Source organism: Chelon labrosus (genome assembly GCF_963514085.1).
Source record: "Chelon labrosus genome assembly, chromosome: 20".
In the NCBI taxonomy this organism is placed as follows: Eukaryota; Metazoa; Chordata; class Actinopteri; order Mugiliformes; family Mugilidae; genus Chelon; species Chelon labrosus.
The window spans coordinates 1,245,419-1,258,174 of record NC_140353.1 but is presented as its reverse complement, the minus strand read 5'-3'; the positions used below and the strand labels follow the sequence as shown (position 1 = coordinate 1,258,174).

The following is a 12,756-nucleotide window of genomic DNA, read 5'->3' as shown; positions in this document are numbered from 1 at the left end:
AGACTCATCGCTGTGAAGGAATCTGCTGCTGAGCAACGTGGAGAACACCTCTCTGACACGGGACAGTTTTTAAATCAGAGATCTGAGCAGACCAGCTCTTCTACATCAAACTCTGTGTGGATGTCGTCTGTAGAGAGGACGTTAAAACCCCACTAAGCAGATAAATGTGGGGAGTTTGTCTCCTCAAGCGGCTTAGCATGACCACCAGCCATCTCTACATATCCAACCCTTTATATTCCCACCAAATAGAGACCACCACCATGTGATTCATTTAAAATGTGAGCCCTCCAGCCACTTAACTTGTGTATGTACATGTGTGTGTGTCAGAGAGGCTGTAAATAGAAGTGGCTTTATAGATCAGTGGGCTCCAGCCCTCACTAAACCCCCCATCGGTCTAATCCAGCCAGACTCAGACTCTCATGCATGATTCTCTGAGCCACTATAACACTGGACAGATCTGATCAAAGCTTTAAAACCATCATAAACCATCAGCTTTGAAATGTGCTGGTGTGTGCAGAAGTTTTACCTTTTCACTGTTATTTAAAACAAGCACTAGATGCTAGCTACACAATGTCCAAACCCAGAGCGGAAATACAATAATATAAAAGCTTAAAGTTATGCATAATTAACAGGACCCCAAGTAATGAACCTGTCTGGGACGTACTCTTTATGACTCTGGGAACTGTTGACGCTTGTGGCTCATCAGTTGTTTTTTGTTTGTCTAACTTGGCGACAGTAACACAGGAAGTCCAGACTTGACAAAGGGAAGGAGCCTTCTGATTGGTGGTCAGCTGACCAGTCACCAATGTTTGACCTCTAATGTTTTGTCAGGGTTTTATGGAAATCGTCCTCCTCTCAGAGCTGCAGTGATCTGGTGGTGGTCTCAGTGGTTGGTGTTCAGCCAGAGTCCTGCAGCACTGTGTCACATGTTTGGATAAGGCCTGACGGAGCTGAGGAGGAGCTGATTCACAGTCACTGATGTCTGACTCTGAAGCCTTTGTCTTTATCTCGCCTCGCCACGCCGCAGCAGATGACCGCTGAGGTTTGACTCGCGGTGGGATTAGATCCGCTGACGCTGGCCCGCCGCTCGCCTTTGTCCCCCAAAACAAACCGGCTGCTCCGTCACCCGGCCCAGCAGCTGCCGTCTGCTGACACGAGCCTTTGTGCCGACGGGCCCTCAGCACTCGGGGGCCACCATCCACTCCACTCATTGTCTGAATAAGATGCAGGCGAGGCAGATGTTTGTCTTTACAAACAGGCTTCTCCTCGGTCTCCTCACACCTGCATGAGTTCACTTAACTCACCACCACACAGGCTTTTTGTTTCTCAATTTATTCGAGCCCTTCACTCTTTATTTACACTCGTGTTGTTTAGGGCTTTATCGCTGGTGGTCACAGAGCTTGTTGTCATGACTAGGGTTCTTAAGTTGTTGAAGTTTGAAGAAGAGGATCGTCTCAAGCTGCTGTGATTTTAGAGAGGAGTTGTTCTTTTTCCAGATCGGTTAGAGAGGAGGCAACACGATTCTGTTGATGCACAAATGACAACAGACGTCACGTGTCCCCAGAGTGCAAGTTAACTGTGTATTTCATCAGAATATTTGAGTTTGTTCAGTTTATAATAAGCAAAACGCTGATAAGGAATCATGAGATGAAGATTTTTTAAATAAGTTCATTTCATTATTAGTTCCACATGTCAGCAGCTTTAAACATCATAAAGCTTAGAGTGAGAGGCTGATCTACCAGCTCTACTACCACTGACCCTCTGTTGGCCTTCTGATTGGTCTGCTGACCACCAATCAGAGAGCTCCAGACTTCCTGTCTTACTGCTAGACAAACATAAAAATATGAAAAACATAAAACTTTCCAGTATTTGCCAGCGTGAGCGTGTTGCTAACGTCAGCTGTCTCGTCTCCCTGATAACTCTAAACTCTAGCAGACCAATCAGATCCAACCAAAGGGTCAGTTCTCTTACGTTATCTAACTCTGACATGTAGTTGAAGAATCTCTCATACTAGACGTTTATCACCCTGACTATGACTGTATTTAAAGATGGATGAAGCGTCCACATGTTTCCTGAAGTTTTGAAGCTCAGTGCAGCGTCTCTGGTCGTCTCCATCTTGACAGTGACTGACTCCACATAAAAACCTGTTTCAGTTCATTTCCAACAAACATCATTTATCTTTGATCAAGCATGTCTCGGCCTTGTTCATCACCTTTTTTGTCTCCTCTAGAAACATTCCGTTGTTGTTTATGCTTCTTTTATTGCGTGTTTTCTTCAGTTGAAGTGCGTTAAACTCTCTCGGCCGCCGTCGGTTTTAAACTTGACCTACAAAAAGACTGAAGAATGAATGAAGCTCCCAACACATCTGTTGATATATTTACATATTTATCACTAGTTTAACAATTTATATGAACCAAATTTGAACATGTTTGTTGTTGCTCCACCAGCTGACTGAAACAACGTCTAAATAAATCATTTAAACACAGTTAATAATGTTTTAAATCACTCTTTCAGCTGCTTGTGTCTGTGCTCCAGGTGTCTCATTTCTAGATAAAGCCAGTAACCATTTACACTGAATAACAGACACTGAAACGACTTTAGCAGACGGTTTTTCATGTAGCGTCTCTGAAGAGGTTTAGATTTACATTTGTTTTCGTTTTTCCTCGTTCTTCTTTCTTCCTCCTCCACCTGTTGCCGTTTTAATCATTCAGACCTTTAGTGCATTACTTGCTCTTAGTGCTCTGAACCCCAGTGGGCAGGATTCGATTCTGAAGACAGTGGCAGATGGAGGTTTTCCAGTCTGAGGTTTCCCGCTGGGTCTGTCTGTGTCAGCGGCTTCGTCTCGGTCCTGCACCTGTAAGCTGCTCAAGTTTAATGGGCTTCTGTCTTTACTCGGTCTCTGCGTGGAGCTGCAGGTTTATGTGAAGAGGAAAACAGAATCATTGATGTTGAGCAGAACCTCATCCCTCCATCAAACATGGGGGGGTTAATGTCCTGGTTTGGGCCTGTTCTGCTGCATCTGGACCAGGACGGCTTGTCATCATTGATGGACCAATGAATTCTACTTTAAGCCATTAAATACATTAATTCATCACATTAATGTTGAATGTTGTAGACAAACAGATTTTCTAAAAAAACATGCTGGTTGCTGGTTTTATGCATCTCTGAGTGAACCTGTTACTGCATCCAGCTGTTTGTAAAAGCTGGAAGAGGAGGAGAGAGGAGGGGACAGGCAGATTGCAGGAGAGGGAGGGAGGGAGGGAGGACGGGGGAGAGATGGAGGGCTAGTGCTCGCTAGCGGATGAGCCACCGCCGTGGAGTAGCCTCCTCACCAGCCTGTAAGTACTCTCTCTCGCCCCGATCCCGAGCCTTCATCGCGACCCCCGATGCTCCCGGCGTCAGGCTGCAGAGGAGGGCGGGTGAAAGGGGACGTTTTGTTATGATAAAGACAAAAAAGGAGGTGGAGGGACGAGGAGACGCAAGGAAGGAGGGAAGGAGGGGGGATGGGTCGGGCTTTGTCGGTGCAGCATGCCTCGTGTGTGGTGGTATTTCTATGAGCTGGGACAGCAGGTGTGTGTGTGTGTGTGTGATTCTTTAAATGTCCATCTACCATCATCTACAGTAGAGACATGAGGACACCTCCAGTCTGTCCCTGCAGCATCAGCATCACAGACGCTTGTTGCATCATCTGAACTAGCATGAATGATACACACAGCTGGTGCTGCTCCTGCAGCTCTGGACGACACCAGCGTTATTATTACCGCTTTATGTTTGAACGAGGAACGAGGTTAAAGGAAGATCTGGTGATGAGTCTGAGTCGCTCTGCAGAACAACCGGGGGGAGGTTTGTTTTGAGCCAAGCAATAATTTAAATGTAAGAGCTGATCTAGCAACTGTAAGCATGATCAGGTAATCTAAACCTGCAGATAAACCTCCAGGCGCTCCTTCAGGTGTTCTGTAAGGTGAGCATCTCCTCTATTTTTATTATTTTGAAGGTTCAGTTTTAACCTGACGGACTCGATATCAGTAGATGAGTCCAGTAAGTTGCTTCAGGACATAGTCAGACCCCTTTACATTCAAGCTTTAGACACGTCTCAAGAATAATTAAAATAGTCCCGATCAAGCTGAAGAGAACCTGGAGCCACAGAGAGATTTTAGGATTTTATTTTTAACATTTTTCACTTGGAGACTGATGATAAAAAACTAATTCAACTCCACATCTTCTCAGATGACGTCTATGACTACTGTTACTCTTCTGTAAGCCCCGCCCCCAATCAAATATAGCTTTAACAACGACACGTGGCAGATTTACTAATATAGACGTTTTTTTATCCGCTGTATATTGTGCTTTTGGAAAAGACACACTGTCTGGTACCTGGAGCATTATCAGTTCCTAACAGAGAGACTCCAGACCAACTTTACTCTGCAAACACAAGTTCAGCCTGGTTCCCGGGCTACATCATTCCAGTCAGTAAAAGCATTTAACCCAAGTATCTACAGATCAACTAAAACAAGTCTAGGGAATCCTCAGAAAAAGACATCACCATCATCACCATCAGAATCCTTCAAATGAGTTCAGTTAAATCAGAGAACAGACCAGAACCAGCTGTGAACGTGTTCCTGTTCCACCACAGTGACGACTAATATTCAGAGGTGGCTCTTGTGGAGGAATGAACTGATGTAGGTCAGGGACCAGAGAGCTGCCCTGGAATGCAGCCTCTCTCTCCCAGACAACACCCAGCTCTCAGTCAGATGTAGGTCAGCCTGCAGCTCGGCCACGATGCTTCCTCTGGTGTCACATGTGAGAGTGATCGCAGCGCTAATCTGTGCTGGAGAGCCCGAACCACATGTTTCTCTGTGTCTCTGCACTGACTCCTGAAACAAACCACTAAAATAAATCTGCACCAGGTCTCTTCTATTTTAAACCTTTCTCTACAAAGCTTCTTGGAAGTACTTTCATTAATCATTTAATAATTTCTAAGGCAGACCCATAAAAAGCCTGAACATGCAGATATAAATGTAGGATTGTAGCTGTCAGACAAAGCTGCTGTTCACTAAAGTTGTAATCCACAGAGCATTTTCAGCTTTTATGTTCACCTGTTGATTCATTAGACGAAGTTGTGGTCAAGATTTCTGCACTTTCTTCATTAAAATGATTAATACACCACTGAAAATAGTCCCTAACAAACGCACCGTCTCCCTTTTGTTTGGTTAATGCTTAACAAAAGCTTCAGTGGATGTTTTGACGACAGGAAGAACATCTTAGACCTTTGGCTGATCTTTCATCTTCTCTTTTTGTTTCTCTGCAGGGTGAGGAAGCTGAAGGAGACTCTGGTGACCGTTCAGCAGCTCGACAAGAACATGAGCAACCTGAGGACGTGGCTGTCTCGCATCGAGGCAGAGCTGGCCAAGCCGGTGGTCTACAACGTCTGCCACAGCGACGAGATCCAGAGGAAACTGGCCGAGCAGCAGGTGAGCGGGAGATGTTTGAACACGCGGGATGTTAGACAGACGCAGACTTTCTGAGTTCATGATTAGACAAATAAAACTCTGGATCAGGAAAAACGTTATAAAGCTCCAGAGCTTGGACATGTTTCTGTGTCCCAGTCGTACCAGGTAGAGTAGGGGAGCCACCTCCCCTCGTTTTAAACCCTTTTCTCTACGGACGTCCTGCAGCGGTCTGGAGCAGGGTAACAGAGGAGCAGTGTAATGAGGGCTGCAAAGTGAACTCCCAGGAGGAGTGGTGCTTGAGGAAGCTGTCCCGCTGGGCTGAGAGGTGGTAAATGCACTGAGAGGAAGGGCTCTGGAGGCGGTCCAAGAAAAGTAAAAAAGGACTTCAGCCTGTCGGTCCATTTGTCGTCTGCTGCAGCGCTACTCCACTAAATGACTGAAAGGTTCAGAGAGAGAAATATTCACAAGGATAGAGCTTCTGGTTACGATCTGGACTGGCCCATCCCGAAGTCAGAGGCATGCTGACTTTAATTTTTAAAATAAAAGTAGAAGAGTTTAGTTTTAAACTTGATTTAACAGCAATTCATTCGTTCATTCATTCAAGCTGAACTTTAGTGCTGTAAAAGCAGGAAGGTAGAACAAAGGTGGCTATAAAACCCTCTTCAGCTCGTCTAATGATTTCTGTTTCATGTGACTCTGACTCATACTGTTCTGCTCACTCTGGACTTTTAGGATTCAAGCCTGTGTCCTAAAAGCCGTCCTAGCTCAGCTGGCGTGAGTTCACTGCCTCAACGATTTCTAAACTTTGAAAGTGCTCCACTCTGTCTCAGACATGTCAGCCCCAGTGCTTTATGAGACGTTTTTAATCCCAAAAAAAGCTGCTGACTCTTAAAATAACATGACAACATGTGAAGGTTTTGTCCAGAATAATGGAGAAGTAAGGAAGGAGCTCTGAGACTGGTTTTAATTCATGTGATGGCAGTAGAAAAAAAAAAGAAAAGAAACGCTGAATATCTCTAAAATAATTTAGATTTAAGCGTCCTGTCTGAATCTGGACAAAAAGACGTCAAAGAAAAAGAAACGGCCCCAGTTACAAAGCAGAGAAACAGAGACGGATGACAGACAGGAAATAAATAAATAAAAAAGAAGAAGAAGAAGAAAGAAAACATGATGACATTGTTCAGAGCAGAGAGAGGAAGATGTGGCACAGAAAATAAGAAGAGCTGCAGGTCTCTCCATTAGCGGATGAAGGATGGATAGGCTCTGTTAAGCCTTCACGCGTCGCCGTGGCAACCCAGAGAGAGAACTCTGAACAAAACAAGAGGCGACGGATAATAAATAAAAAATACATTAAATGTACAGATTTATTCTCTAAATGCTTCATTCATGAAATCTTTAAATCAGAGACACCAACAGATAATAAACCTGTTATATGGAGAATATTTATCAAATGATCATCTAATATTGGAAAATTAATAATAATAATTAAATAATAATTAATATTTAAATATGTTTTTATTTCTATTGAAAAATATGTGAAACCTTTGTACTACCTAGAAAAAAACTTAGAGGGATAAAAATAAAAATTCTAAATATACTACTGAAATATTCTGGTTCTATTATCTTGACACAAAAGGGACATTTTATTTTTACTGAAAACCTATTTTTAATACTTTGGAAAATATTCTCACACAAATGAATTTTCCCTCGTGACAAAAGTTTTATTATTAAACAGGAAAAATAAATTAAGCTGAAAATTTAAATTTAATTTAAAATTATTTTTTAATATCTAAGAAAACATTTGTAATACTTTTACAGAATATTAACAGAAAAATATTAAAGATAAAAAATATATATATATTTTGAGAAAATGGTTTTAATTTTTTTACAGCTTTAAGAAGATCCAGAAAACAAATCAGGAACAAAGTCACATGGACACAGAGAACTCAAACAGTTAACAGAGATAAAGTAGTAACAGGTATAAATAGGTTAATGTCATAAAGGTCCTACAAAGCTCTAAATACACGTTGTCGTAAATATAAACTTGATCAGAGATAATCATACATTTACAGATTCAGATTTCAGACATCCGTACTTCAGTTGATACCAGCTGCTGATGGAAAGGAAAGCTGGACAATGTGTCGTCTAAAGAATAATCTGAGGACTTCAACCAAACTGATCAAAGTGTCTCTGTGTGTCTTTGACCTGCAGGACCTGCAGCGGGACATCGAGCAGCACACCGAGAGCGTGGCGTCGGTGCTGACGCTGTGCGACGTCCTGCTCCACGACGCCGACGCCTGCGGCGGCGACTCAGAGAACGACTCCATCCAGCAGACGACCCGCAGCCTGGACCGCCGCTGGAGGAACATCTGCGCCATGTCCATGGAGAGGAGGATGAGGTGAGCGCCCTGACGCCCCGTTACCTTTACCACCAAGTACAGAAAGAACGAACCCATCACTAACACACTGTTCCACACAAAACAGGGAGGAAATGGTCATTAAAAATTCAGTGAAATGATAAAAAGCAAATAAATACTTTAAAATAAAAAGAGTCTGGAACTCTAGAGTTTCAATACGGGGAAAAAATCGGTTTCCAAATTTCCTCAAACTCAAAAGTGGACTCGTGCAGAGCACATTTCATCTTTCCCAATTTACTGAAATGAATAACATCTGTGATCCAAGCCTCACAGGATGGAGGAGAACAAAGTATTTTCAGAATTGTGATCAGATTTCAAATAACCAGGTCTGAACGGCTCCAGACTCAGACTGAGGGAAGCCTTAGGTTAGTTCATTACACCACAGTGAAATGAATCAGTTTATTAAGATAGAAACACATTTTACAATCAGCTGCTCAACATCTGCCCTGCTGAATGCTCAGATACAGATAAAAGGTTTAATTTGCTTCCTCCTCTTCCTCCTCCTCCTCCTCCTCAGGATCGAGGAGACCTGGCGTCTCTGGTGCAAGTTCCTGGACGACTACTCTCGCTTTGAAGACTGGCTGAGGACGGCGGAGATCACAGCAGCCAGCCCCGACTCCGCCAACGTCCTCTACACCAGCGCCAAGGAGGAACTCAAGAAGTTTGAGGTCGGCAGTCCTTCACTTTGTTTTCCAGAGCGCTGCAGAGGGAGGGATTAAGAGTCGATAGAAAGATCAGTTTAATGTCCCTGTGGGTCGTTCTGGCAGCGGGTCGACACTTTAAATCCCTGCTGGTCGTATAAATCTGAAGAGTTTATCTTCTCTAGACTGTAGTCAGCAAGTTTCACTGGAGCTGTTGTTTTGGAGGATGAGGAGGAAACTTAGAAGCTGCTAGAGGAGAGTGGATCATAAACAAAGAGCAGCTGCACCTGGAGAAGTTTTAACGTTGGTGAAGGTCCCACCGCTGTCCTCTGGAGCCTGTTCAAGATAAAACACCATCAGCTGCTCCACTTTAAAAACAAAGGACACTCCTTCAGAGCAGGACGCTTTTTATCCAGAGAGGGCAGATTGTTTTAAAGAGGAGTAAAGGAAGACATGTACACCGATCAGGCATAACATTACGACCACCTTCCTATTATTGTGCAGGTGACTCATCAGAGAATGGACATGCGCCTTCTGAGGGTGTCCTGTTGTTAGTGGGGGGGCCTTTGAGGGGAGGGGCCTCTGTGGATCATCCCACAGATACTTGATCAGTTTGGGATCTAGTGAATTTGGAGGCCAGGTCAACACCTTGTGCCTCCAGAGACCGATCAATAACACGATCACATCCATGAATATCTGCTGTAGACAGATAATAGAAAGATCAGCCCTGACTGTAACTGTACAAGAACCAGATTAAGAGACGTCTGAGAAGAGAGGCAACAATTTAATAAGAACAAAGACAGATCATGTACGATCATAAGATGCCAGTAGATAATGAAAAATGTTTTTAACATCCATTAAATGTAAAGACCTGAAGCTCCCACTGAACCTCCTGTTTTGTCTCAGTCTGGGTTGAGGTAACCTTCGATGTGTCGCTCTGGATTAGAGACGCAGATTAGCGTAATCTGGACTCTGCCTTCATCTCCACGGCAACAGGGATCCAGTCTTAAATAGTGTTGTTTACTAAGTACATACTAGTGACCTGTGTGTGTGCAGTCAGATACTAGCTCAGTGCATTCAGACTCATCATTATTATTATTAGCAGGATATGATACTCAACATTAAGCCCCGCCCACAAATGATCTGATTGGCCCAGAGCAGAATCAGTTCTCAACAGAGAAATCCAATATTTGTTCTGTACTCTATGATCCTTAACTAACGTCAGTGTTAATCTCTGAAGGACCTTCATACCTCCTTCTTATAAACACACTGTTGGAGTAAAAATCACAAAAATGTCTGAGTGCCTGTTTGTTGTATTTTTATTGTGATTCCTCCTCGTGTAGTTTTCCAGCTGTTATCAGATAAACCACCATGGTGTCACTCCTCAGTGTCTCTTCTAACGGAGGACGTTGATCTTTGTCGTCTCAGGCGTTCCAGCGGCAGGTTCACGAGCGCCTCACTCAGCTGGAGCTGGTCAACAAACAGTACCGCCGTCTGGCCCGGGAGAACCGCACCGACGCCGCCAGCAAGCTCAAAGTCATGGTGCACGAGGGGAACCAGCGGTGGGACGGCCTGCAGAGGAGGGTGGCCGCCGTGCTCCGCAGACTCAAGGTGAGGCGGGAGGAGCAGAAATCAAATATCAGCAGCTGATCTGAGCGGCGTCTCAGGATTTAGGTCACCTCTCAGACGGTGACGAGGCCTTGCATCATGACATGAGCTCTGTGCAGACACACGTTGTCTACGGGGAAAAGTATTTACGTCCTGCACAGTTTTCTACATTTCTGGACACAAACTCTACAAGTTTGAAGAAACTGAAATATTATACTTGTTTATTCAGGAATATGAGCCAATATTTCCAATGAACGTCAGCGCCTCATTTAGTTTTAAACTCAGGGATTGTTCAAATGTTTAGTGGACAGATGAGACCAAAGTAGAATAGTTTGGTTTAAATGAGATGAACCAACACTGCATCATTCCAGCATCAGAACCTCATCCCTCCATCAAACATGGGGGTGCTAATGTCCTGGTTTGGGCCTGTTCTGCTGCATCTGGACCAGGACGGCTTGTCCTCATTGATGGACCAATGAATTCTGAATTCTACCAGTGAACTCTAAAAGAAAATGTCAGGACATCTGTCCATGAGCTGAATGTGAAGAGAAACTGGGTCATGCAGCAAGACAACGAGAACCAAGAACACAAGTGGTTCTACAAAAGAACGGTTAAAGAAGAACAAGATGAATGTTTAGGAACGGCCAAGTCAAAGTCCTGACCTTAATCCAATAGAAATGTTGTGGAAGGACCTGAAGCAAGCAGTTGATGTGAGGAAACCCACCAACATCTCAGAACTGAAGTGGTTCTGTTCTGAGGAATGGGCTAAAATTCCTCCAAGCTGCTGTAGACCACTGATCAGCTGTTACCAGAAACATTTAGTGACAAGGAGGTCACAGCAGATACTGGACACAAGGAGGACATGACTTCATCTAAGTTAGATTTTAGTTTTTGTGTCGTATTAACTTTGTCTTGAATCTAAAGTAGTGAAATGATGACCTGTGTCTTCTTCAGCACTTCACCTCTCAGAGAGAAGACTTTGAGGGAACTCGTGAGGGGATCCTGGTCTGGCTGACGGAGATGGACCTGCAGCTCACCAACGTGGAGCACTTCTCAGAGAGCGACGTCGAGGACAAGATGCGGCAGCTCAACGTGAGTCTGGCTGCTCTGGGCCTCAGGTCTAAACCGGGTTCTTTCTCTGGGTCTTCTCTAACGGTCTTCTCTTTCCTGCGCAGGGCTTCCAGCAGGAGATCACCCTGAACACCAACAAGATCGACGCCCTCATCGTGTTCGGGGAGAACCTGATCCAGAAGAGCGCTCCTCTGGACGCCGTGCTGATCGAGGACGAGCTGGAGGAGCTGCACTCCTACTGCCAGGAGGTGTTCGGCAGGGTGGCCCGCTTCCATCACCGCCTCGTCAACAGACGGCCGGTCAGTAGAGCTAGAGCTGGAGTCAGAATGAAAGTCTAAAGATTGATTGAACAAAGCTTTAAAACTTCTTCTTCTCTGAGCTGCAGGTTCTGGAGGAGGAGAGGGAGACGTCCGACCGCGACACAGACCTGGACGACTCCCCTGACCTGAGCAGCAGGACGTCCTGGACGGAGGAAAGGAAGAGGACAGAGGAGGAAGAGGAGGGAGTTCAGGCAGCAGGGGGAGCCTCAGCGGGACGGCAGACCATGTGCCACCTCCTGGCGCCCCCCCTGGAGCGGTCAGGGCGGGAGACGCCCGTCAGCGTGGACTCCATCCCTCTGGAGTGGGATCACACCGTGGACGTGGGAGGATCGTCGTCGCACGAAGACGACGAGGACGCCTCCTTCTTCAGCGCCCTGTCAGGTAGTCAGGACGTCCTCAGATCTAGCTCCTCCCTCACGGGGCAGGCGTTAACCTCCACCCTCTCTTACAGACGTGAAGGTCACAGAAAGCTCCGAGTCGTTTTTTAAAGCGACCGTCGGGGCGGTGAAAGCAGCCTCGGGTAGGCACTCTGCCTCCTGCATGCGCCCCGCCCCGCACCGCACCGCTCTGTGCTTATTATTGACCAACATCCTGTCTCCTAGCAACCCCACATCCCAACCGTGGCCCTTGCATCCCGTCTAATCCATCCACCTCCGTCTGTTACCTTAAAGATCTGATGAAGCAGATCTGCAGATATTTCACCATGTTTATGTTTGTGGAGCTGCATGATGCTCTGAGATGGCTTGGAGTCCACTTTTATTTTTGCATGTTGTTGGCAGACATGTTGTTTCATGCATGTGTCAGATGATTGGTGTTTGTGTTGCTATCAAAACAACAAAGGTAACGGGACGTGATTGAGTTTTCTTGAGGACATTTTACTTTACATCTAAAGTTTCTTCTTCAGCTCTTAATGATGGAGGGAAGTTATTTATTTATTTATGAAAACTGAAGAAGCTACTTGGATGATGGTGAAATGTCCCGTTGTTCTTCTTTCAGCTTAGATTTTTTTTAAATAAATAAGTGTAATCAAGAATCTTTAAACATTTTTAAAGCTTATTTTTCTTCTTTCTCTGCAGTGAAGTCCGTGACCGACACGCCCAGCTGGCACCAGCCCGGCTCTCCAGACAGGAAACGGGTTTCCCGAAAGATGATCCGAGGTCTGAGCTCGTCCCCTGAACACACCACCAGCACCCCCTTCCACCCGCAGGGCTACGTAAGCGTCGGGGCAGAGCAGCTTCATGTCCAGCTC

At 45.1% G+C, this 12,756-nt stretch overlaps 1 protein-coding gene across 7 annotated transcripts in view; it reads left to right on the top strand.

The window, feature by feature from the left end:
• Nucleotides 1-12,756, top strand: part of syne2b (spectrin repeat containing, nuclear envelope 2b) — a 106,409-nt gene that overhangs the window by 89,702 nt on the left and 3,951 nt on the right. For 6 of the 7 annotated variants that reach the window (XM_084569484.1, XM_084569482.1, XM_084569483.1 and 3 more), the window contains 9 exons: nucleotides 5,309-5,471; nucleotides 7,662-7,849; nucleotides 8,385-8,535; nucleotides 9,937-10,119; nucleotides 11,071-11,208; nucleotides 11,292-11,486; nucleotides 11,573-11,888; nucleotides 11,959-12,027; nucleotides 12,584-12,720. In XM_084569484.1, the coding sequence (XP_084425610.1) occupies nucleotides 5,309-5,471; nucleotides 7,662-7,849; nucleotides 8,385-8,535; nucleotides 9,937-10,119; nucleotides 11,071-11,208; nucleotides 11,292-11,486; nucleotides 11,573-11,888; nucleotides 11,959-12,027; nucleotides 12,584-12,720 (1,540 nt within the window). The remainder of the gene's footprint in view (nucleotides 1-5,308; nucleotides 5,472-7,661; nucleotides 7,850-8,384; nucleotides 8,536-9,936; nucleotides 10,120-11,070; nucleotides 11,209-11,291; nucleotides 11,487-11,572; nucleotides 11,889-11,958; nucleotides 12,028-12,583; nucleotides 12,721-12,756) is intronic. The other variant, XM_084569481.1, reaches the window with a different exon arrangement.